The sequence below is a fragment of the Boleophthalmus pectinirostris genome, unplaced genomic scaffold (genome assembly GCF_026225935.1).
Source record: "Boleophthalmus pectinirostris isolate CB_2022bp ecotype Guang Dong unplaced genomic scaffold, ASM2622593v1 HiC_scaffold_9, whole genome shotgun sequence".
NCBI classification, from domain to species: Eukaryota; Metazoa; Chordata; class Actinopteri; order Gobiiformes; family Gobiidae; genus Boleophthalmus; species Boleophthalmus pectinirostris.
Genome location: NW_026571541.1, coordinates 27,491,356 through 27,514,776, shown reverse-complemented (window position 1 = coordinate 27,514,776; position 23,421 = coordinate 27,491,356). Strand labels below are relative to the sequence as shown.

The following is a 23,421-nucleotide window of genomic DNA, read 5'->3' as shown; positions in this document are numbered from 1 at the left end:
ATTCAAAACTAAAGCTTGTAGGCCATTTGTAAATATGGATCATAATTTAACTGGGTATACTAAAATAGCATGACTGTGAGCTGATGTATTTCATATTATTTTTAGAATCCAATTGAAAGTATGACTATAAACTACTTTAATTTCTTAAACTGTGTCAGGTAGTATCATAGATTGTATAAAAAATACGGTCTATGAGTAGTATAAGATGTTCTCCACTACTCCCAAACTGAGGAGCCCTGCAGCAGGAGGAGCCGTCCTCTTCACACCAATTTTGTGATTTTGTGCTCCACCCCCTAAACACAGTCACATTTATGCACATGTTCGGAGTCAAAGTTTTTTTTTCTCCAAACAAGTGAGAGTACTTCGCCAACTGAAGCTCAAAGAAGAGGCTTGAGCCCTCGCCTGCCTGTCCACTCAGTGTCCACACTGCACCGCTGCTCTTTCGCAACAGTAGTCGGCGTGCTGAGCCACAAGCGGACCATCTCAGCTCTCTCTCCGGGACTCCGAGCGAGGCGCACGGAGAGCTCATTCCACAACACGTCAGTCCTCCATGGCTCTGTGCAACGGAGACAGCAAGGTCAGTGTAGAAAGGCGTACTCACAGACACAGCCCTACTGCCGTCAGCTGGCTGACATTATGTCCAAAGCCCGGATATAGCTGGCATCCCCGGGTAAAGGATGGCCTCTGTGTATCTCTGGAGAAAGTTGTGTTGCATGAAGAGGCTCAGGCTGCCGAGGGAATGAGCGCGGCGTAGTAAGCCTGTTGCAGTCTTACCGCCACATTAACATGCTGTTTGCATAAAGACACTAAAATCTGCTGGTATTTTAGTTATGTTAAAGTGAACAGAACAGTGTTGTCCGTTGGTCTTAGTCCACTCGGTTGTGTTCATCTCACGGGGACTGGCAATACCACCCTTTCCCCTTTACCCCACCGCGTGGGTTTAGCTTAGCTCGGCTACATACGTGGTGCTAACAGGCTAGCGCTGCGTACTACTCATCCCTGCTGTTTACCTCTGAGCTAGCATGCTAATGCGCTGCTTTAAATGCGTAACGCTAGCTAGATTTGACCGGGCTGTCAAAACTAAAAAAAAGACCCGCAGCAATGCCTGTAACACTGATCTAAAGTGAAATAAAAAAGCAGGCGTGTGATGTGATAAACTATGGGGTGTGTAACGGACACTTGACTCGCGCCAATGTCACTTTTATTTGAGTTGATGAATGTGAGTATATATCACTGTTAATCCATCAAACCCGCTGACATGAGAGACATTTCTAACCTCTTCTTCGTAGTGTTTGTTTCTTTCGTAGTTTTAATGTTCAGTGTAGGATCCGCGGGGTTATTCCCTCCTGTAGACTGATTTTGTTACAGAATTAGGACAGATGCCTGGCTCTGTCCAGGTGTTTTCAGGAGAAGTTTCACGGCGGAAGTTTTCCATGCACTATCCACGTGGGCTCTTGTTTCCACTTTTACAACCAATTCACAGCTTAATCATTGTTTTTTTTCTCTGCAACTTTCAAACCAATATTTAAGTTGTTAAAGTTATGTCCGCGCGCGTTTAGATTTGATTAGCTTTGATTGAAACCTGTGGGGTTCATGTGAATTTACTTAGTGACTGCACGATTTGCAGTGATGCTCACATGACTATAATTGTGTTAGCGTTATTGCCTAATTTTCACTCTAGTTTTCGGGTTGCATGATTGTAAAGACTGCATCACATGGTTAATGGAACACACTACTGACTGATACTGGCTTATTTTTCTACAGCTGGAGATCAGCCCTGCAGAGCAGAATGGGTCGTATGAGGGGGCAGTTGCGATCCTGGATGCAGGGGCCCAGTATGGAAAAGTCATTGACCGAAGGGTGCGAGAGCTGTGTGTGCGCTCAGAGATCCTCCCCTTAGAGACTCCAGCCTTTGCCCTGCGAGAGCAAGGCTATAGGTGATGAATATCTTTACATGTTTATTATCTTGATCTTGTGCTGAATTTTAGAATTTCTGTCTTTTCCCTTCTAGAGCTATTATAATATCAGGAGGCCCAGCCTCTGTTTATGCAGAAGATGCCCCCTGGTTTGATCCTGCCATATTCACCATCGGAAAGCCTGTCTTAGGAATTTGTTATGGGATGCAGGTACATTCAAATGATTCTTTCTGTCTTTGTTACCGTTTGTCAATTAACGTCTGTTGGATAGATGTAAAATAACTTTCCCTCATATCTAGATTACCTTTTCACTGCATGTATGTGTTTTATTATTACAGATGCTGAATAAAGTCTTTGGTGGCTCAGTACATAAAAAAAGTGTGCGCGAGGATGGCGTGTTCAGTATTGGCTTGGATAATACCTGCTCTCTTTTTAGGTAATATTGCGAGTGTCACATGTTTCTTTTGCGTTCTTCACATAAAATAACATAAAAATATAATTATGTCCCATTTAAAAATATATATAGGTGTTTTATGGTAGTCATTATCACTTTTCACTGGATATTTTCTGAACACGTGTATTTGTCCATCAGAGGCCTTAAGAAGGAGGAACTTGTTCTCCTCACACATGGGGACAGTGTGGATAAAGTGGCAGATGGCTTCAAAGTGGTCGCCCAGTCTGGAAACATAATTGCTGGTGCGACAAAGAACATTTATATGCATAATGTTTTCCTCTTTAATCTGTCATAATTTTGGATCCATCCTGCTCTTCCTCTCAGGTATTGCTAACGAACAGAAGAAACTTTATGGGACACAGTTTCATCCAGAAGTAGATTTGACAGAGCAAGGCATGGTTATGTTGAGAAACTTCCTGTTTGACATTGCAGGATGCACAAATAACTTTACAGTGTTAAACCGTCAGCAGGACTGCATCAATGAGATCAGGGAAAAAGTGGGCACATCAAAAGTTCTGGTAAGTAATTACTGTTGACTTTGAGTTGGGTTTAATGATGCCTATTAAGTTAAGTTTTGTTTGCTTTTATCTCCAGGTGCTTCTCAGTGGAGGGGTTGACTCTACAGTGTGCACAGCCCTTTTAAACAAAGCCCTGGACCAAGAACAGGTTATAGCTGTTCACATTGACAATGGTTTTATGAGAAAGAGAGAAAGTCAAAGTGTGGAAGAGGCCCTTACAAAACTTGGAATTAAACTCAGAGGTAATGAATTGAAAGGGATGATAATGGGATGAAATGTGGAATTTACAATGATTATAATTGTGACTGTTTTGCAGTGGTGAATGCAGCACATACCTTCTACAATGGAACAACCACCCTTCCAATCTCAGAAGAGGACAGAACGCCAAGGAAGAGGATAAGCAAGACATTAAATATGACCACGAACCCAGAGGAGAAAAGAAAAATCATAGGAGATACATTTGTAAAGGTATTGCATTGGCAAACGTATTGTTTTTAAATAAAACTCATATTATTTTATTACTCATTTCATAATTTTTTTTTTAATCTGTAGGTGGCAAATGAGGTTATAGGTGAGATGAATTTGAAGCCAGATGAGGTCTTCCTGGCTCAGGGCACTTTAAGACCTGACCTGATTGAGAGTGCGTCTCATCTGGCCAGTGGCAAGGCAGAAGTCATCAAAACACACCACAATGACACAGAGCTAGTCAGAAAACTCAGAGATGAGGTAAGGCAACCCTGCATCACAACTTGATATTTGAAATGGTCATTTTTTATAATACTTCAGAACTCAGCTGGCAGATCTGTTCAGTTTTTGTTCTTTGTTTATTTTATGATCAGGGAAAAGTAATTGAACCACTTAAAGATTTCCACAAAGATGAGGTCAGAGCTTTGGGAAGAGAGCTTGGCCTGCCAGAGGAAATAGTCTCACGCCACCCTTTCCCTGGTAAGCAGTCATATACACCTGTGCTGTGTAACGCAACCGTGTGAATTGTGAACATTGCCTGCTACTGTTTAAGCAGCTGACATGTTGGCACCTCCACTGGCTGTTTTGGCTGTCGTTGAATTTGTCCTGTCTACAGGTCCTGGATTGTCAATACGAGTGATCTGCGCAGAGGAGCCTTACATCTGTAAAGACTTTGCAGAGACAAACAATATTCTCAAAATTATCACAGACTTCTCTGCCAGTGTCAAAAAGGTAAGTATTTCTACAGTGTTATATCACAAAAAAATTGCTGCCAGTTTTTTTCTAAACTGTTTTTCTTACAATATGGATATATTTTAATAGCCATTGTCCAGGGTGTACATATTAAAATCCTTGTCTGTCTGCTCTAGCCTCATGCCTTGCTTCAGAGAGTTAAGTCGTGCATATCAGATGAAGAAGAGGAGAAACTAATGCAGATCACCAGCCTTCATTCACTCAATGCCTTCCTTTTGCCCATCAAAACTGTTGGTGTCCAGGTAATGTTTGCTTTTTACCTGCTAAATGCGTGCCGTAAAATAACAAGATTTGTTCACTTCCAAATTCTGACTTACTTTAAAGGTATATTATGCTAAATTGACTGCTGTGAGCTTTTAGCCATGTTAGAATGTTGTTACTTCATTAAAAAATACGTTGAGTTGTTGTTTTGTTTCATTCACACATGTTTGAGTTATCCTCCATCTCCAAAGCTCAAAATCCTCTGTTCCACCTTGTGATGTTATGAAGCGGTAGCTTTCAAGTTAATGACTACCTTTACCTTTTTACCTTCGATAGAGATGGGAAATTCCAGGACTAAAATTATCAAAATTATTCTAGTGAAAGTGTATGGTGTTTAAAATCTCAGTGGAGCTTTTCCTGTATTACCACCTGACATCAGTTTTTTTAAGAGAAGGACTTGGCCTAAATATGCAGGATTTGTGTGTTAAATGTGTAAATGAAACAAAACAAAACTTCAAATATGTTTTGGATTATAATGTAGATCAGAAAATCACATAAATTTGGCCCTTTTAAGAGTGTGGGTTTAAAATAGTACAGACCAGTGTTTTCGTCTTCTCTGGTGAAATTGCTATTGTGGTTAACCACAAACTACAACAACAAACTCCACCCACAAATTCAAGCATGTCAATGTAACTCTTGCTTTCTCTTGAGCCTGAATGAATAGCTGTTGGAGCTGAAGTCACAATAGTATGCTCACTTATTATTCTCACCCAAAAACTGGTGCCTGAGAGTGAGTGTACAGTGGGTGTGTCCCGTTGCTTCCTGTCTTTTCCAGACGTTTAAATTTGGTCTTAACCTCAAATTGTGAGTCAGGCAGTCGACAGAAAATATCTTCTGAGACTGAAGCTGTGAAAGGCAAAGCAGAGCTTGAAAGTTAAACCTGCTCCGGTACTTGAAAAAGATTCTAACCTATGACTTGTTCCTCATCCAGGGCGACTGCAGATCGTACAGTTATGTATGTGGCGTCACAAGTAAAGAATCCCCACACTGGGAATCTCTCATGTTCTTGGCCAGACTGATCCCGCGCATGTGCCATAGCATCAACAGGTATAGATGTCGTTCAAGTTTCCTTTAACTGTTGGTGAGAAGATAGCCCATGGTACACTTTGTCTTTTCTGTCCAGAGTGGTGTATATTTTTGGGTCCCCTGTAAAGGAGCCTCCAACAGACATTACTCCCACCTTCCTGACCACAGGCGTTTTGAGCACGCTCAGACAGGCTGACTTTGTAGCTCACTCTATCCTCAGAGAGTCTGGTAAGTGTGGTCAAAGTCAAGTTTATTTATAAAGCGAAATTGCAAACAGCCATCACTGGCCCAAAGTGCTGCACAAGATATTTCATAAAACTTACATAATTATGTTAAAATAAATAAAACTTTGAATAAATAAAAACAGTAGTCATTCCCTAGTTTTTCCCTTTTCCAGGTTACTCCAGTAAAATCAGCCAGATGCCGGTGATCTTGGTCCCGCTGCACTTTGACCGTGACCCGCTGCAGAAGCAGCCCTCGTGCCGGCGCTCTGTGGTGGTTCGCACTTTTATCACCAGCGACTTCATGACAGGAATCCCTGCCATGCCAGGCAGCCATATCCCAGAGGAGGTACCATGCGAATGCACAACAGATACAGTGTTTGTTATTGTGGTCTATTATTTCATGTGTCTTCATTTTTTTCAGGTGGTTTTGAAAATGGTGAATGAAATCAAAAAGATCCCAGGCATCTCCAGAGTGATGTATGACCTGACCTCCAAACCTCCTGGCACTACAGAGTGGGAATAGTGTGTATGTTGACGGGAGGACACACACCTACACACAACTATACACAACTACACACACACAACGCACAAACACTCAGCTGATCTCAGAGAGGGCTCGCCCTTCTCTCCTGTCCTTCCTCTGTCCACTCCAACACATTCCCATGGAAGGCAGACTGTACTGTGACAAAGACGTGTCTACTCCACTCACATCACATCTTTTGGGTCTTAATGTTTTGCCAATAAGAATTGACTAATGTTAGTAATCGATAGTTGTCATTTTGGTTAATGTATGACAATGAAGAATTTCTCTGAAACTGCTGCTTCTTTTATGGTAATTTAATGAAAAAGCAAGCAACTCATGCTGTGACTGTGGAGGTTCCTGAGAGTGGACTTTGATGTTGTGCCTCAGATTGTGAGATGTGTGATATATAAAAGCTAGTTATATACAGTTTAATGATTTTTAAAATGGAACAACAGCAAGGTGTCATTCTTTGTTTTTTTTTGTTTTGGGAGTATATGACAATGTTCTCAGCCTGAGACGATCCCTTTCTGCCTGTATATTTTCTGTCCAGAGTAAGTAACCTGCACAGAAAACCCATGCGACCAATTTTCATGAGGCTAATTTTTGCCAACAGAATATGTTATACGTTACTGAACTCTGTGTACTCCTCGCCAACTTGAACTGAACAGTGGTGAAGATTGGCCTGCAGTCACGTGAGGCCCAGGTGCATATCACCAAAAGTCAATATGATGGCTCCATTTTAGACGTGCCTACTCATATTTTCTTTATGAATTCTGTGGTCTAACTTTCCCAGAGGTTCTCCCAACATCTTTCTCTTTATGCTGCAATCTTTCACGAGGACATAACAATGACAAATAATTACATTTCAATTCTTTAACAGCATTGTGTGGAAGATAAGTCTTTTTGTTGGCTGCTCTTTTCAGTGCAGAGGGACTTTTGCACACCATTTAACCCTTTGCTTCAAAACCAGGTCCCTAACAGAGTTGTTCAGATGGTCTTGGGTAGTGGTCAGGTTGACGTGGCAGTTTGTTGCTTCAACACAAGTTCACTGTGTTTCTCAAAGGCATTACAGCTCCATGTTTCTGTTGTAGATGATACAATGCACATCTTGGCTACCACTCATCCTTCAGCCCTCTGTGAGTGCTCAGGTTTTACCGAGCTCAAATACTTGTACAATTATACATGTTATCTCATTCCATCACAATAGATTTGTGCCTGTCATCCCATATTATATACATACCTTTTAATAGAGATACTGGTAAATTCAAAAAGAATTACTTTCTGACATGTCTTAACTGCTATTTATAGTGTTTTCCTTTTGTTCAGCCTTATTTGTGTATTCTGCGATCTTCATTGAACTCATTGGCTTGTCAATTACCTACATTTTTTGTAGTAATTTAACTGCAATATTGATAAGATTAAGTTATGCAATTAATGTGTTTTTTCAAATTTGTTCTCTTTAGTAACGTGCCTCAAACCAAGCCACTGCATGCAGTTTCAACTACAGTGACATTTGTACAATAAAAAACCGAGCTTTAATAAAGATCTCCATGTTGAAACGTATCATTGGCATTTTATTGCATACATTTTTAAATATCAAAATAAGTTATTCAAATATAGCTTGTATACTATTTTAGATTTACCCAAATACACATTATTTTATGACAATATAGATATGATTACCTTTATCAATGGACTTAATAGAAGAAATGCATTTACCTCAAAAAATAGAGAAGAACTGAAGCAAAGCATGTTTGAGCAGGTGTCACAGACTGAAGGCTGTTGGAAAAGAAGAGAAAATCAAGTCCCAAAGTTACATATGTTATTTGAGTGAAAGTGTTATGTTGTCTTTAAAAGTTTTACTTTTATAGAATCTGCAGTTGGATTTGTAAAATGCATTTCAGTACAAACTAACTTTACTATTGCTTCTTCAGCAGCAGGTGAATGCATTACTGTAGCTCTTAACTTTAATCTTACATAATAATAAATTGTGCTAAAGAGAGGCTCAGGTGTACTTTACATTCGTCTCCCAGGGGTCTATCAAACATGACGAGACAAGTTGAGTCGCCCATCAACAAGCTACAGACCCGCACCCATGGGATCTCAGCCTTTTTGGAACAGTAGCAATGCCACTATGTTGTGTCAAGGCTGTGCAAGTCAACACACGCAACTGCCAATTAGCATCTATAGCCTGTGGCACCTCAATAAACGTACACGGGAAAAATAGATCAAATGTAAAATATAATGAAATGTATGATTTTGACACAGATTTCTTAGAAGGTACAGTGTGTGACATTCTGCAGGATGTTATGGAAAAAGGTTAAAACCATACTTTGGAACATTCTTCATGGAGCTAGAATTTTAAATATACTGTGATTGTTTCCTTAAAAATGTTGTTCCTTTGGCTATAAGCAGAAGAAGACCCTCCCCCGAGAGGTTTATGGAAATGTAAGCTGTCTCACATTAAGGACACATGTTTTTCTGCTTTTGTCTGTACAATAAATACAACCAAAATGGAAAAAAAAGGTTACATAATGTGGTTTTGAAGGTCCTATATGCAAAATTAACTCGTGAGCTTTTAATCATTTTGGGATCTTGTTGTTATCTCATCAAAAACAAACCTGGAGTTGTGTTTTGTTTCATTCACACATGTTTGCGTAAGCTGTTATTATTAGTTTGTCTAGATCTCCAAAGCTCAAAATGCTTTGTTCCACCTTATGATGTCATAAAGTGGTAGGCTTGGACAAGTTAAGATTTACATTCTTATACAACGGAACATATAACATAAGTGAAATCATAATAGAAATTAAAATAACCACAACAACAACAACAAAAATTGCCCAAAAAGGAGTGGGAAGAAGAAAATGTATTTAATCCCGCCCCCTTTTACCTTTAGTTCAGTAGAGATTGGCAATTCCTGGACTGAAATTATCCAAATGATACTAATCAAGGTGTATGTTGAGTTTAAAAGACAGTGGAGCGATTCTTGTATTGCCGCATGACATAACAAAGTGGAACAAAGTATTTTCTGTGATAAATGTGTGTTAATTGTGTGTAAATTGTGTGTTAAACATGTGTGAATGAAACAAAACACAACTCCAGGTATATTTGTGATGAGGAAATAACATATAGTAGATAACAGAACAGAAAACTGCATGGCACATAAATGGGCATATAAATTAATTTTCCTAACATATATTATTCATGTGTGCCTTCAAATATTTATGTTTGTAAAATATTGACAGAGTAATACAATTTTAACCTACTTCTTTGTGTATTGGTTGTTTACTCTGTCTGTCTTTCAGGTATTTCCCCAGAGATGGTGGTACCTGTAGACACCTGTCACACTTGCATGTTTTTCACGCTCCCTGCCACATCCAGGATCGCAGCGTTCACTCAACATGAAAATCTGGCTCTGCATTCTTCCATTTTGTCTGCTTTTCTACTTCCCGCTGTCTGTTTCAGCTGAGGCCACCTGTAACCTGAAGGCCAAGTTCAACCTCAACGGATACAAGGACATCAAGAAGAAGGTGGTGATTGGGGGAATGTTTCCCATCCACATGCGAATAGCTTCAAGTGGAGGCAACACTTCCAGAGTCCCAGTGTCTGCTGGCTGTGAGGGGTAAGTAATATAGTCTAGGTAATATAGTCTACTACTACTACTACTACTACTGCTACTACTACTATTACTACTAGGCTACTATTACTACTGCTGCTGCTGATACTGCTATGACTGCTACTACTACTATTACTACTACTGCTGCTGCTGCTGCTGCTACTGCTACGACGACTACTACTTCTACTTCTACTATTACTACTACTGCTGCTACTGCTGCTGCTGCTACTACTACTACTACTACTACTACTACTACTACTACTACTACTACTACTACTACTACTACTACTGCTGCTGCTGCTGCTACTGCTACTAGTACTACTCCTACTGCTGCTACTACTACTACAACTACTACAACTGCTACAACTGCTGCTACTGCTACTACTACTACTGCTACTACTACTACTACTATACTACTACCACTACTACTACTACTGCTGCTGCTACTACTCCTATTGACAATACAGTAGGATTAGTTAGTAGGTAGTAGTAGTAGAAGGAGTAGGACTACTACTATTACAATACTACTACTACTACTATACAGCTACCACTACTACTGCTCTTCTGCTCCACTGCTGCTACTACTGTTACCGATATCACTACTGCTACTACTACTAGTATTACCACTACCACTACTGCTTTTTTTGTACATGACAAAACCTGCTGACCCTGTAGACTGTAAACTCCACCTGATACGTGATGTGGTTTTTGTGTTGTTATAGACGACAATAGCAGTGCAGTTTTATGTAGGCCTTTTATTAACATGTCTTTTGGACTGACCTGGCCTATATACAGTAATTCTATTTAAAAACATAAGGATTCCCTCCTGATTTGAAGGACTTGGCATGGAAAATATCTATAACACAAATCTATATGTTTTGAAAATCCTTCAAATCGGGAAAGAGGTTTGCCTGAAACCTGTGAATTGCTCTATCCCTTCTAAGTAAAGACATATTTTGTAGTTTGCATTACACTGCTGTGGTCATATTAAGCAGTTCTTGGTATTACAAAAGGACAGAACCCCAGGGGCCAATTAGCTGCTCCAGAAAATATTTTTTATAGTCATATAGACCTGATATGCCCATGACTCATATATGGAACATTTCAAACAATGTCTTATTTGTTATGCTCTTCATTGCTTTTCTGTTCTTTAAAATTACATGTATTGGTGCCTAGAGATGAATTCATAGGTTTCAGTTTCAAGTTTAAAAAGAGTAGTTCATTGATATGGTAACAGTCCTTTTTTTTTAATCACTCAGATACTCATGGATATGGGTATAAAGTAGAGAGATGTCAAAAGTAAAATCAAATGTCCAAAATCAAAAATACTGTTCGAGATGAAGCATGACGCTGGAGTTCCAGAGCAGGAGATGTTTATTAATCATCAGTACAGATCCCAACACCTGGAGATATAAATCCTTAACACATTCTCATTAGAGGTGTGCAAAAACATCGAAATATCAATATATCATTTAATGTGATGATACAGTATTGATATCATGAGCTGCTGTATCGGTATATCACCAAGAGTATTTTTGGTATATTTTACTAAATTATTTTGTTATAGTGCTACAGTTTAGTTGCTTTTCAGAGGAAGGAAACATGTTTATGTGACACATTTCACATTTTCACACTTTTGATGATTAAAATTGGTGTGTTTCATGTTCACTTTGCACAATAAGTGGTTTAACAAAGACTTTTAGTATCACAGCCATGATTTAGCCTTTATTTTTTTATTGAAACCTATCAAAATGATTTTAAACATATCGTATCGAACCAAAAGCTCACTGTATCAAGATATGTATCGTATCGTGGCCTATGTATCAAGGTATGTATTGTATCTGCAACTTCTTAATGATACCCAGCCCTAATTGTCACAATGTTGTGCATTTTATTTTTGCAATGCAGTCTGGCTATGGTTCTGTTTTAGGGAGTATTATACCTCTCAGGCTCAGCTAACAAGGACAGTGAGAGCTCTTACCAGAAACATCTTTATACCAGAAAAGTGGAATTAGATACTCATTAGAACAAGTATCAGTACTAAGAAAATGGAGGATAGAACTTAATCTTTCCTGAGTAGCTTTAGAATGATCTTGAGCTGTGTCAGAACAAGTATAAGAGCACATGGAGTAGTTTATGCCACTATACAACCTTCGGGACAACTGAGGGATTACAGAGATAAGAAAGTACGATTATTTGCTATTGTTTAATGTTGACAATAGCATTCTACCGTACTGCCTCAATAAACCATCTTCAAACAAGCAGTAGTTTGCTCAGGGTGGGCTGGCTTTTCTCAGTGTATCCTTTTCTTCATTCAGGATTACCATAAAAACAAATGACATGGTGATGGGTAGGGGTGGGTAAAAATATCGAAATATCACTATATCGTATCGTTTAATGTGATGATACAAGATCAATATCGTGGGCTGCTCTATCGCTATATTGCCAAGAATATATATTTTTTTTGTTGCAGTGCTACAGTTTTGTTGCTACTTTACTGGAAGAAAACTCATTTATGCAACACATTTGACATTTTTCTTGACATTTTTTTATTTTGATGATGAAAATGGGCGTGTTTCATTTTCACATTGCACAAGAAGTGGTTTAACAAAGACTTTTAGTATCACAGCCATTATTTAGCCTTTATTTTTTATTAAATCGCATCAAATCAATTTGAAATATATTATATCAAATTGAAAGTGCACTGTATCGAGATATTTATCGTATCGTGGCCTATGTATCCAGGGATGTATCGTATCGGCAACTTCTTAATGATACCCAGTGCTAGTGATGGGCAGCTCTGACACTGCCTCTGACAAAATCACCCATTACTCAGACTGAAGTAGGCTCTGTGGGTAACTCAACAGGGGCCTGGTAGATGGTAGAATTTGCTGTTTAACTGTATGATTGCCCATTGTCACTGGTGAAATGTAACAGAGTAAAAGTAGTAAAGTACTGTACTTAAGTATACATTTTAGTGGGTACTTTTTACTTTTACTTCACTACATTGAACAGCAGTTTCAGAAAATGGTGTATATATTAAAGCCCTGAAAGGGCTTTAAGACTTCAGATTCATATAGCAGGTTTGTGGATCCTATCACAAATAATGATAAGGTTCAGCATTTGTGGATCATAAGTTTGGTGAGTTCAAAAACAGTAAATCTTTCATATAATTATACAGGCCCTTGCCAACCATCTGAAATTATTATGAATTAAGTTTCTCGGATGTGACTGTGAATCATTCAGAAGTTGCCGATATGATACGTACCTTGATAGAGTGAGCTTTTGATTCAGTATGATTTGATATGATATATTTCAAATCGATTTGATACAAAAAAAAATAAAAAATGCTAGATCATGGTTGTGGTTACAAAAAGTTTTTGTTAAACCAAACTTCATATGAAACACCCATTTTACTCAGTCAAAATGTCAAATGTGTCGCATAAACGAGTTTCCGTCCTCTGAACAAGTAACAATACGATACCGTATCATCACATTAAACGATATGATACTGATTCAATATTTTTGCACACCCCTAGTCAATAGAAATTTGGGGGCAAGAAGGCTTACATGAGCCCCCCTTTTATATAAATTAATACAAAGCGGGTCCAATTCTGGGCCCCTAAACCCCTAAAACCCTGGGGCCCAGGACAACAAGCCCCCCCCCCCCCGTCTACTGCTCTGAATATTTGTATTTGGGTATAAGTAGTTATTTAAAGCTACCTAGGTTTTAATTCGAGCTTTCTGGTGAAGACATAACAGACAACAACACTGATATTTTATATAGTAAATGTTTTAACTGTCAAAAAAGTTGTGATTCTTACTCAAAAGCTGTCCCTGCCTTTTGGATTAAATTTTGTGTATTGATGACAAAGATAGAGGTATTCCGTTTTAAAACAGTGCTACTTCTTGTTCCTGTATTTTTCAGTTCATTGTTTGTGAACTTTTCTTTATACTTATCTGGAACTTATCTAATAAATAACTATAATTAATATTTATCACAGGTATTATCCCACCAAAAAAAACAAAAAAAAACATGAAAACTTGTCATATACAACTTTTATGTATTACTTACTTGTTAATTTCCATCTTAAATTTTCAGTTTTAACTTTCGTGCGTTCCGATGGACCCAGACGATGCTTTTTGCCATCAATGAGATTAACAACAGAAAGGACCTGCTGCCACAGACTGACCTGGGCTATGTCATCTACGACTCCTGCTTCACCATCTCCAAGGCTGTGGAGGGCACCCTCACCTATCTGACTGGGCAGGACGAGGCTGTGCCCAACTACCGCTGTGGCTCTGGCCCACCCCTGGGTGCTCTGGTGGGAGCAGGAGGGTCTGATCTTTCCATTGCTACAGCCAGGATTATGGGGCTCTATCATTTTCCACAAGTAGGTGCACACTTACCAGGCTAAGCTTTTTATTTGTTGTTTTATATGAAAGTGAGGTAGCCTGATTCGTCAGCCAGTTTGACTTTGTGGAAATTGTCTGACCTCACAGCATTAGAATTAGTTTACTCAACAGTAGGCGTTTACTTTTTTTTATTTAACCAATCGCTGCTGTTTGGTCGTGACATATGTAATGCGCCACTAACGGTGCTAACTGGTATATTAAGCTTTTCCCAAATCCTGTAGGAAGAAGGGCAATAACGTCTTTCCCCTTGATAAAATTCACCAAACATTCACTATTTTCCGGCTTTAAATCCTTGATCTCAGGAAACGTTGCCAACACAGAATATATGGCTCTTTGCTGATTGGCTGGTGCCCAGACTTGCACTTCCGGGGTTCTTGCAAACTGTCTAGTGTATTCTGATTCCTGAAATAGTTGCTGGAGAGAAATGAAACTGAGCAAAGGGACTAGGTGGTGCCAGCCTGGCTATATGTCAGGTGCATTTTGGAGCAATTTTTTATTGGGATTATATTATCTATATTAGGGCAGTAGGCCTTTATTCGTTTAATCAATAAATTGGTTGATGTTTTTTTGTCGAATATACAATTTTATTTAGATTATAAGGATTTAAATGGGGCAACAGCAGAAGTGAGTTTGCAGAATATGGTATTTTTTGGAACTATCTGTAAAAAGACGATGATTCACAAGTTTAGTCTGTCTTTATTCAAATACATTGTGTACTTTTCTGTATAGTAGTTTTTGCATAAACACTCATGCAGGAGTAGTCTTGTGAGTTCAATTTGGGTCAGATACACAGAGATACAAAATAGTTTTGAGACCTTTTGACACGGCCCTTTTAGTCGACTAATTGGCTGGGAGGTCATGTCTTTAGTCGACCTAGAATTTCTTTTGTTGACTACCGCCCTACTGTGTATCACAAATAATCACAACATTCTATAGACCAATAATATAACAACTAATACAGATGGGGTGCAACTGAATTAATATTGTTAAAATGTCCATTTTTGTTGCAGTACAGAAAGTGAATGGGTCTAGCCACTAATAGATATGATCATACTCAGCATTTGTGAATTTATTTTTTGAATGTTTGGGTGGAAAGTACAATGTTATCAATAAAGAAATCTGTCTCTTTTGCTCTTTTGTCTGGGCATAGCCTATAACAGCACCACAATCAGCGTAACATCATGACTAAAATATGAAAACAATAAGATTAATTTGGTTAATAAACATAATTGTATGTGTGAGTCATGTAATTTATTTGTGTTTTCAGTTTCAAAATTAATCTGTACTGGATGTAAAACATGACTCGAGTTGTTATTGTTACAAATTATTGGTAATTCCTGTAAATTCCTGTAACGGATCACCACAAGGGGGCACCGCTGGATTTAATCCTAGGGCACTTCAAATTTCAAATGTATAAATCAAAGTGGGAAGTATGTTCAAAGTGGGAAGTATATTCATTCTGCTTTTCAGTTTTAGTACTGACAACAATCACATTACTTTTTTGTTGTTGTTTGTTTTGTTTTCCATAAAGAGATATTAGATTAACATGATTTCTATGTTTAACACCATATATCCACAAAATACCTTCTTTTTATACTTCTTTATACTTTCTTTCTTTTTTGCAGATCAGTTACTGCTCCACGTGCAGCGCTCTGAATAACAAATTCCAGTTCCCAACTTTTCTGAGAACAATCCCCAATGACGTGTACCAGTCCACCGCCATGGCCCAGCTGGTACTGCACTTCGGCTGGACCTGGGTGGGCACCATCGCTGCGGACGACGACTACGGAAAATATGGCATCAAGGATTTCAAAGAGCAAGTGGAAGAGGCCGGCGTCTGCATCTCCTTCTCCGAGACTCTGCCTAAGGTTCACATATGGCCCAAGTTTCCAGACGCACAGCCAGATATTTTATTTTCAGCTTTCGACTGTTGGATTCTTAGGGTCTCTTTGAAATTTCACAAGGCAATTCTGGTAGTAAATTTTAAAAGAATAGAATCAGAATAGTTAAATGTTTGCTTGGAGACTGGGTACATTGACTGAAAACCTGTCACACCTGTATCACAGCATTACACTGTCAACCTCTTTCTCTTTCTCTTTCTGTCTCTCTCTTTCTCTCTTTCTCTAAATAATTAAATAAATACATAAAGTATTATTCTTACAGATCCTACACAACACTAGCCTGTTTTTTGTTTTGTTTTTTTGTGTAATTTGTTATAAGAAATCTCCTTACAAATCCATTCATTTGAACCGATGTGGTCCATTTCACTCCGTTTACATAACCTTAGAATAAATTTAACTGAACTTGAACTCCGAGTCCCTGGGAATCAAAGTAGTTTAAAGATACTTAGGCCCATAGCCTGTATAAAGAATAAATATATACAGTCTGTGGTTAGGCCTGATTCTTTCTGTGTTCAGGTGCACTCTCCTGAGGACATCCAGCGCATTGTGGAGACGGTGGTGGAGTCCACGGCCAAAATCATTGTGGTGTTCTCCTCTGACGTGGACCTGAGCCCTCTGATCGGAGAACTGCTGAGGCACAACGTCACCAATCGGACCTGGATCGCCAGCGAGGCCTGGATCACCTCTGCTCTTATCAACCAGCCCGGGGTACCTGCTTTAGTCCATACAGATAGACAGACAGACTAGTTGCGAAAACATTTTAAACCATTTTTATTATTATCTATTTGTTACTTAAATTAATCTCTTTCTACCTAATATTTTTAATATATTTTGGGTATAAAAATGTGCCATATTGTTACAATTTTAACTTACTTTTTTTCATTTGTAACTAGACTGCTGTGTGGAGCTTATGGGAGTCTATAGAAATATCTCACAAACCTGTAGAATTTTCCAATAAGACTAAACAATCTGCACCCTGAGGAAGGCCATGCTGGACTGAAATGTGTTGCTGTAAAAAATGTTTTTAATTTTAATGCACACAATTCTGCTACACATTATACCCCCAAAACAGAGCCCTTGCAAAGAACCACCCAACCACCACTCCAATTGAGCACCTGTTTTTGAAAATCTTTTACATTTCTCTGGACCCACACAGCAGGTTTTTTTTTTTTTTTTTTTTTTCCAGGATAAAAAATCTAATGGGGCACAAATGTCTAACAGGCTTCTGACACTGTCCAAACTATGTACAAGAAAACATAGTGAATGGTCTTAAACCGGGTTCACCGGAGTCAAATCATCAGAGAACCTCTAAATGTGAACTAACTAAACTCTGAACTTCCCAAAATGACACGAACAGGCTACAATATGGAGATAGTGTACAGCAAATACCCCAAAGTTTGTTTGTTACTGTCATTGTAGATCTCAAAATAGTTGTTGTTTGCTCCATGAAAAGATTGTACACAGCACCATCTACTGGATCTGATTTTACACTGCAACTGATAAAGGATGTAACTTTTGTGGGGGAATGGTTCTTAGCATTACATTAAACTGATCTGTCTTATGTTTATTGAAATACAGGGGAAAAAATATACATTCATACTGTGACATGGGTTACATTTCCACAGATCTGACTTGTAACATGGGTTGCTAGGGTGACCTGCTTATCTCCAAGGACATATATAGATTAAGGACATATAATGGAGCTGATGAATCTGTGTATCGTTTGTTCATTTGTTATTCAAAACAAAACCAAAAATAAAATGAAAAAACGGATAATGGATAATGATACTGGGACCTGTCCTGGTCTCAGTTCTGGTCTCAGTTGTGGTCTCAGTCCTGGCCTGGTCCCAGTCTCAGTCCTGGTGTCAGTCCTGGTCTTAGTTCCAGTCTCAGTTCTGGTCTGGTCCTGTCTCATGGAAAATGACCGTTATCTGTCTTTTCCATTATTAGTTTAAACAAAAAATCGAAAACTTTGAAAATCGAAAAATGAATCTTTACCTGTTTTTTCATTTTGGTTTTGGAGACAAATGATGAAGAAAACTGTTGTTTTTTTGTTTTCTTATTTTTGGTTTTATTTGAACGAATGATTCACGGATTTCGATGGCATACCCTCCACCAAAAAAATTACATTGTGCACTTACATGTGAAAGAAAGAAAGTGAATATTATGACAAACAACAATTAAGAATTCTTGCTTAAAAGTGAGCGTGTTTGTTTTATAACCAGGTGAGCTCTTTGCTTGGCGGGACCTTGGGGTTTGCAGTGAAAAGAGCTGATATTCCTGGTCTAGAGGAATATCTGCTGGATGTGGACCCATACGATCCACTCACAGAGGAATTCTGGGAAACGGTGAGTGCCTTTTAAGCATTGACCTGTAAAGATTCTGTCCACAGCATGATCTAACACTGTTTTGCCTTGCAGTACTTTCAATGCACACTGAGCTACAGCAGTGCCCTGAAGCAGGCCGGACTAAAGGCCAGTCAGGTGAACAGCACACTGACCCGGGCGGCCGTGCCTGAGGGAATGTGCACCGGGATGGAGCCTCTAAACAGAATCAATAACACATACTGGGATGTTTCACAGCTACGAATCACCTACAAGTGAGTTTACCATCACTACTGACTAATATGTGAGAGGCAAAAAGGCAATGTTTAGAACCTTAAGGCCTTGTCAGACACCCAGAAATCTATTTGGTTTAAAAACATACTAGCCATTTATACTAAAAAACAATGGTCTATGATCTTTGTTTTAATATTACTTGCAGTGTTTTGCCATTAATTGTGGAGAGTGCTGTGCTCCCCTTCCCCTTGCTCTAATGTTTGCCCCCACCGTATAAAAACAAGCTAAAAAACTGTGATACAATGACACCTTATGCTTGTGGTACTGTCAAGAATTTATTTTATTTATTTATAATTTTATTTTATTTATACACAGACATTTAAAATAGTTAATACAATTTGATCTCTTGTAAGTCTTGTAAAAGAAAGTTCCTATATTTTGTCTGTAATCAGTGTTTTTTGACCACTAGAGGCAATAAGTGACATTTATTATCCAAACATTGTATTCAGTAAATTGATTAAAATTATGGATCAGGTTAGGGTCAGTATAATCCTATGGGAAACCCTGACTTGAAGCTGTATATATACACTTGCATGTCATGTTTATGTGAAGTTGCATTGGTCTATTCTTTATATTACACAAACAGTGTCTATAAAGCAGTCTATGCTGTGGCCCATGCATTACACAACCTGGAGCACTGCGAAGAGGGCCAGGGGCCATTCACCGGGAAAACCTGTGCTAACATATCCAACTTTGAACCATGGCAGGTAAGGCCGATAATGTGTTTTTTCATTCATTATAACACCTTCCATATGTTTTCTCTTTAGTTTGATTCATGTGCATCACCATTCCTGTCTATTGCAGTTGATGTACTACATGAAGAATGTAGACTACACGGTGCCCACAGGGGAGAGGATCTACTTTGATAACGGAGATGTGGAGGCTTACTATGACATCCTTAACTGGCAGGTGAACAGTGACGGGGAGATCTCCTATGTGACTGTGGGACATTACAACGCCTCAGCAAATAACACCATGATCATCAGAAATGACTCGATCATATGGAACAACCAGGAGCCCATGGTCAGCTCTGAATCTGTTTGAATGCAAATATATTTACGAGTTTGTATTTACCTGAATATGTTGTGCTTTAGCCTCCTAAGTCAGTCTGCAGTGAAAACTGTCAGCCAGGCACCAGGAAAGGAATCCGCCAGGGTGAGCCAGTCTGCTGCTTTGACTGTATCCCATGTGCTGATGGAGAGATCAGTAATCTGACCAGTAAGTAGACCAAATATATTTTTATATTTTTAATATACTTACTACCTCCTACTTACTTATTTATTTCTTAGTACTACCAATTAAACTAAATGTAAAAGGTCTTGCCTTGTGGATGATTGAGACTGCCTTGTTGAGATTCAGAAATGACCTGTTTATGCCATTAACCCACTGATTGCAGATACTCCATGCTCCTCCCACCCCTTATTAGGAATAAGATAGAAAAATTATTGCATCAATTACTTATTTCTTCATTTATACTGACAGATGCTCGAGAGTGCATCCTATGCCATGAGGACTACTGGTCCAATGAAGCCCATGATGAGTGTGTGCCTAAGATCATTGAGTTCCTGGCTTTTGGAGAGCCTCTGGGCATCACCCTCATCGTCATCTCTGCGTTTGGGGCTCTCCTCACCATCGCTGTTGGGGTGAGGTTCACTAGCTCCATCTTTAAACAATAAATATTGTAAATCCTGATTTTGACACAATACTTTCTGTATTCTGTTGCCAGTTGGTGTTTCTAATGAACGTGAACACTCCTCTGGTGAAGGCCAATGACCCAATGCTGAGTTTCAGCCTGCTCTTCTCTCTGGTGGTGACGTTCCTCTGCTCCATAGTCTTCCTGGGAAGACCTCAGCACTGGAGCTGCATGACCAGCCAAGTGGCCTTGGCCCTGGGCTTTGCTCTCTGCCTGTCCTCCATCATGGGTATGATTAAAAAGGAATGTCTTTATATTTTACTGTGCATTATCATCACAATAACAATATTCAGGCGATATTGTAATAGTGCATCAGGAATGTGCTAAAATGTGTCTCTAAATGTCTTAAGAGTTTCAAGTATCACACAAAATTAACATTTCTGTGTGTTTGTGTGAACAGGTAAGGCAGCAGTGCTCATGCTGCGCGCCCTGGCCCTGAAGGCGTCCCGGGCAAGAGCTAAAGCAGCTGCTAAAGCCGCCAAAGCTGCAGCTGAAGCAGCAGCCAACAGCGGCAATCCTGACGTCATAGTAACCAACACTAACAACAACATTGATATGAATGCGGCCCCAGAGAAAGACAAACTCACGTGTGGCCACCAGAGGGCGATGGCTGCTGCGGCTACTTTATTACAGGTATTACACAAGGCGACACAAACAGTAATAACTATCTTCCCAAAGGAGAGATCTTGTCTGTTACAAAAGAAATACCTCACTAATTCTGATAATTCTGTATAGTCAGCTTATAGCTCATATTGAACTATATTCCCATCTCCTCAGGCCATCGCATGCACTGTGTGGCTGCTGACTTTCCCTCCTCATCCCATCAAGAACACATCAGCCCAGAACATTAAGATAATTCTGGAGTGTCACGAGGGAAACGTAATCTTCATCTGCTGCATCTTCGCTTATGACATCCTGCTGGCTCTGCTTGCCTTCATCTTCGCTTTCATCGCCCGCAAACTGGAGGACCACTTCAGGTATCAGTTTATAGGTTTTTAGTACATCACAAGAATTTATTATTGATTGATTTATTTTATTCTTATTTATTTATTTATAATACAAAAACATGCTGCAGGTGCTGGGGGTTTAGGTAGTGAGGAAGTGGATAAAACATAATCAAAACAACGAAATAAACACAAATAAATAAAAACATCAAATAGACCCATAAGAATATAAAAATCAATAAAACAAAACAATAAAAGACAACCTTTACCTCTTTAACATTAAAACAAATATTATGCTTCCCTGTTTTTATCATTACCTCATCTTTGTGTTACAAATAGACACAGTTTCTAAGTATTCATTGATTTGAAACCTGACTTTCAGTGAGGGGAAATGTGTGACCTTTGGAATGCTGGTGTTTTTCATCGTGTGGATCTCCTTTGTCCCGGCTTACCTCAGCACAAGAGGGAAGTTCATGGTGGCTGTCCAGATCTTTGCCATCCTTGCCTCCAGCTTTGGATTGCTCACATGCATTTTCTTACCAAAGTGCTACATAATCCTAATTAAACCCGAGCGCAACACAGAGGAGCTGATCCGGGCGCGCTCCAAACCCCGGGACTCCACCCTGACTGGGACCTCCGCCTCTCTGGGCACAGCAGCCACTGAAATGAACTCAACCATGGCCTCCACAGCGATCGATGATTAGGAATTTTATTTTTTGCATAAATATGACAGGTTAGACTACTCATTTCACTAAAACATGGTATAATAACACAATAATATTTAAAATGTAACAAAAAAATTTAGTCTTTTATTTTTGCAAAATTATAATTTTAGTTCCTGGTTGGACACAAGCAGCAGATTTGGCCAAAACATGACCAAGCCCAGTAATAATTAGAAAAACATGAAAACCTCTGATATGCACTTGTATGTCTCATATTTTATATTTTTTTGGAAGGGGCAGTTCAGAATTCTGGACATAGGACCTCATTTACTAGTGACACAGAGTGTTGGAAACGTGTGGAGACACGTCTCCAACGCGCTAGTGCATGTCAATGGACATAGTTATCCTGCCACTAACAGTCTTATCCACTCCACAAAGCACCCAAAGTAAATCTATTATTACGCCAGACTGTCGATGTGACTGTCTGTGTTGTTAGAATTTTGGAAATAAAACTAACCTTGCATCGCATGAATAGTTGCATGTTGAGGGACTATTTTCTCATACATCAGTCCTCCGCTGCTGAGCTTTCTATCAGGAATTACAACTCGCTGCTTCTGCTCAGACATAAATCCTTCAAATGCAAAGTTGGTTTTACTTCTAAAATTATTTATCAGCACAGACATTTACATCGACAGTCTGGTGTAATAATAGATTTGCTTCGGGTGTTTGTGGAGTAAGACTATTTTTAGTGGCAGGATAACTATGGCCATTGACATGCACTAGCCTAGCACCAGCAACCTCTGCAAATACAAGGACTGGATGGAATATTTTAAAAAGTGTCTCCACACATCTCCAACACTCTGGCTAACTAGGAAATGAGGTCCTATGTCCAAAATTCCAAACTGTCCCTTTAACATATTATTTTTGGCCTTTGCTCATGTTATGTTATGTTATAATGCTCATGTTATAATGTTATAATGCTCACTCATTTAATCATTGCTGTGCTTACAATACCGTCAGTACATGAAAAAAAGATGTTAAATTCTATGATATTATTTAACTAATAGCAGCAAAATGTTCTGTTTACTAAACTCCAATAGCAGTAGAAGGCTGCAGACATCTTATCCAAGCTTTCTGTGCATTAAAACAGCCCGACAAAGATGTTTTTATGCATACTGAGTTTGTGAAAAACATTTTTGTATTTGTGATAATTTCACAAATTAAACGCACAAACGCAGTCTTACAATGTTGTGCTAATTTTTTTCCTAAATATAAAAGACAAAACAAAACTTGCAGTGTAATATTTTTTATATAAAGTCAGCAATGTTGAGCTGACAGTTGTCTTTGTGAGAAACAGGTGTGTGCTCCTGCTGTTTTTCAAATGGAGACTGGGATTATTTAGGCAGCATTAACTAGAACATGAAACCACAA

General features: G+C 38.9%; 2 protein-coding genes across 2 annotated transcripts; both read left to right on the top strand.

Annotated features, from left to right (window-relative positions):
* Positions 1-298: 298 nt before the first annotated feature.
* gmps (guanine monophosphate synthase) lies at positions 299-7,703 on the top strand. Its single transcript, XM_020937681.2, has 16 exons — positions 299-577; positions 1,765-1,937; positions 2,012-2,126; positions 2,255-2,352; positions 2,509-2,612; positions 2,695-2,888; positions 2,965-3,130; positions 3,205-3,356; positions 3,441-3,614; positions 3,728-3,833; positions 3,970-4,085; positions 4,223-4,348; positions 5,299-5,414; positions 5,491-5,621; positions 5,791-5,963; positions 6,039-7,703. The coding sequence occupies exons 1-16, from the start codon at positions 551-553 to the stop codon at positions 6,138-6,140; spliced, it is 2,073 nt and encodes a 690-aa protein (XP_020793340.1). The 5' UTR covers positions 299-550; the 3' UTR covers positions 6,141-7,703.
* Positions 7,704-9,416: 1,713 nt separating this feature from the next.
* LOC110171885 (vomeronasal type-2 receptor 1) lies at positions 9,417-22,418 on the top strand. The gene is made up of 14 exons (XM_055166911.1): positions 9,417-9,762; positions 13,859-14,150; positions 15,798-16,040; positions 16,590-16,781; positions 18,299-18,421; positions 18,494-18,672; positions 19,278-19,398; positions 19,496-19,714; positions 19,786-19,909; positions 20,174-20,334; positions 20,418-20,613; positions 20,785-21,017; positions 21,162-21,361; positions 21,711-22,418. The coding sequence occupies exons 1-14, from the start codon at positions 9,542-9,544 to the stop codon at positions 22,030-22,032; spliced, it is 2,826 nt and encodes a 941-aa protein (XP_055022886.1). The 5' UTR covers positions 9,417-9,541; the 3' UTR covers positions 22,033-22,418.
* Positions 22,419-23,421: the final 1,003 nt, after the last annotated feature.

What these genes read in the sequence shown, in the direction of transcription:
- LOC110171885 (XM_055166911.1), top strand. Translation starts at nt 9,542, where the DNA reads ATGAAAATCTGGCTCTGCATTCTTCCATTTTGTCTGCTTTTCTACTTC. An exon ending in CTCTTATCAACCAGCCCGGG is followed by an intron (nt 16,782 to 18,298) that starts GTACCTGCTTTA and finishes TTTTATAACCAG; the next exon opens with GTGAGCTCTTTGCTTGGCGG. An exon ending in CTGCCTGTCCTCCATCATGG is followed by an intron (nt 20,614 to 20,784) that starts GTATGATTAAAA and finishes TTGTGTGAACAG; the next exon opens with GTAAGGCAGCAGTGCTCATG.
- gmps (XM_020937681.2), top strand. Translation starts at nt 551, where the DNA reads ATGGCTCTGTGCAACGGAGACAGCAAG. An exon ending in GAATTTGTTATGGGATGCAG is followed by an intron (nt 2,127 to 2,254) that starts GTACATTCAAAT and finishes TTATTATTACAG; the next exon opens with ATGCTGAATAAAGTCTTTGG. An exon ending in GTCTGGAAACATAATTGCTG is followed by an intron (nt 2,613 to 2,694) that starts GTGCGACAAAGA and finishes TCTTCCTCTCAG; the next exon opens with GTATTGCTAACGAACAGAAG.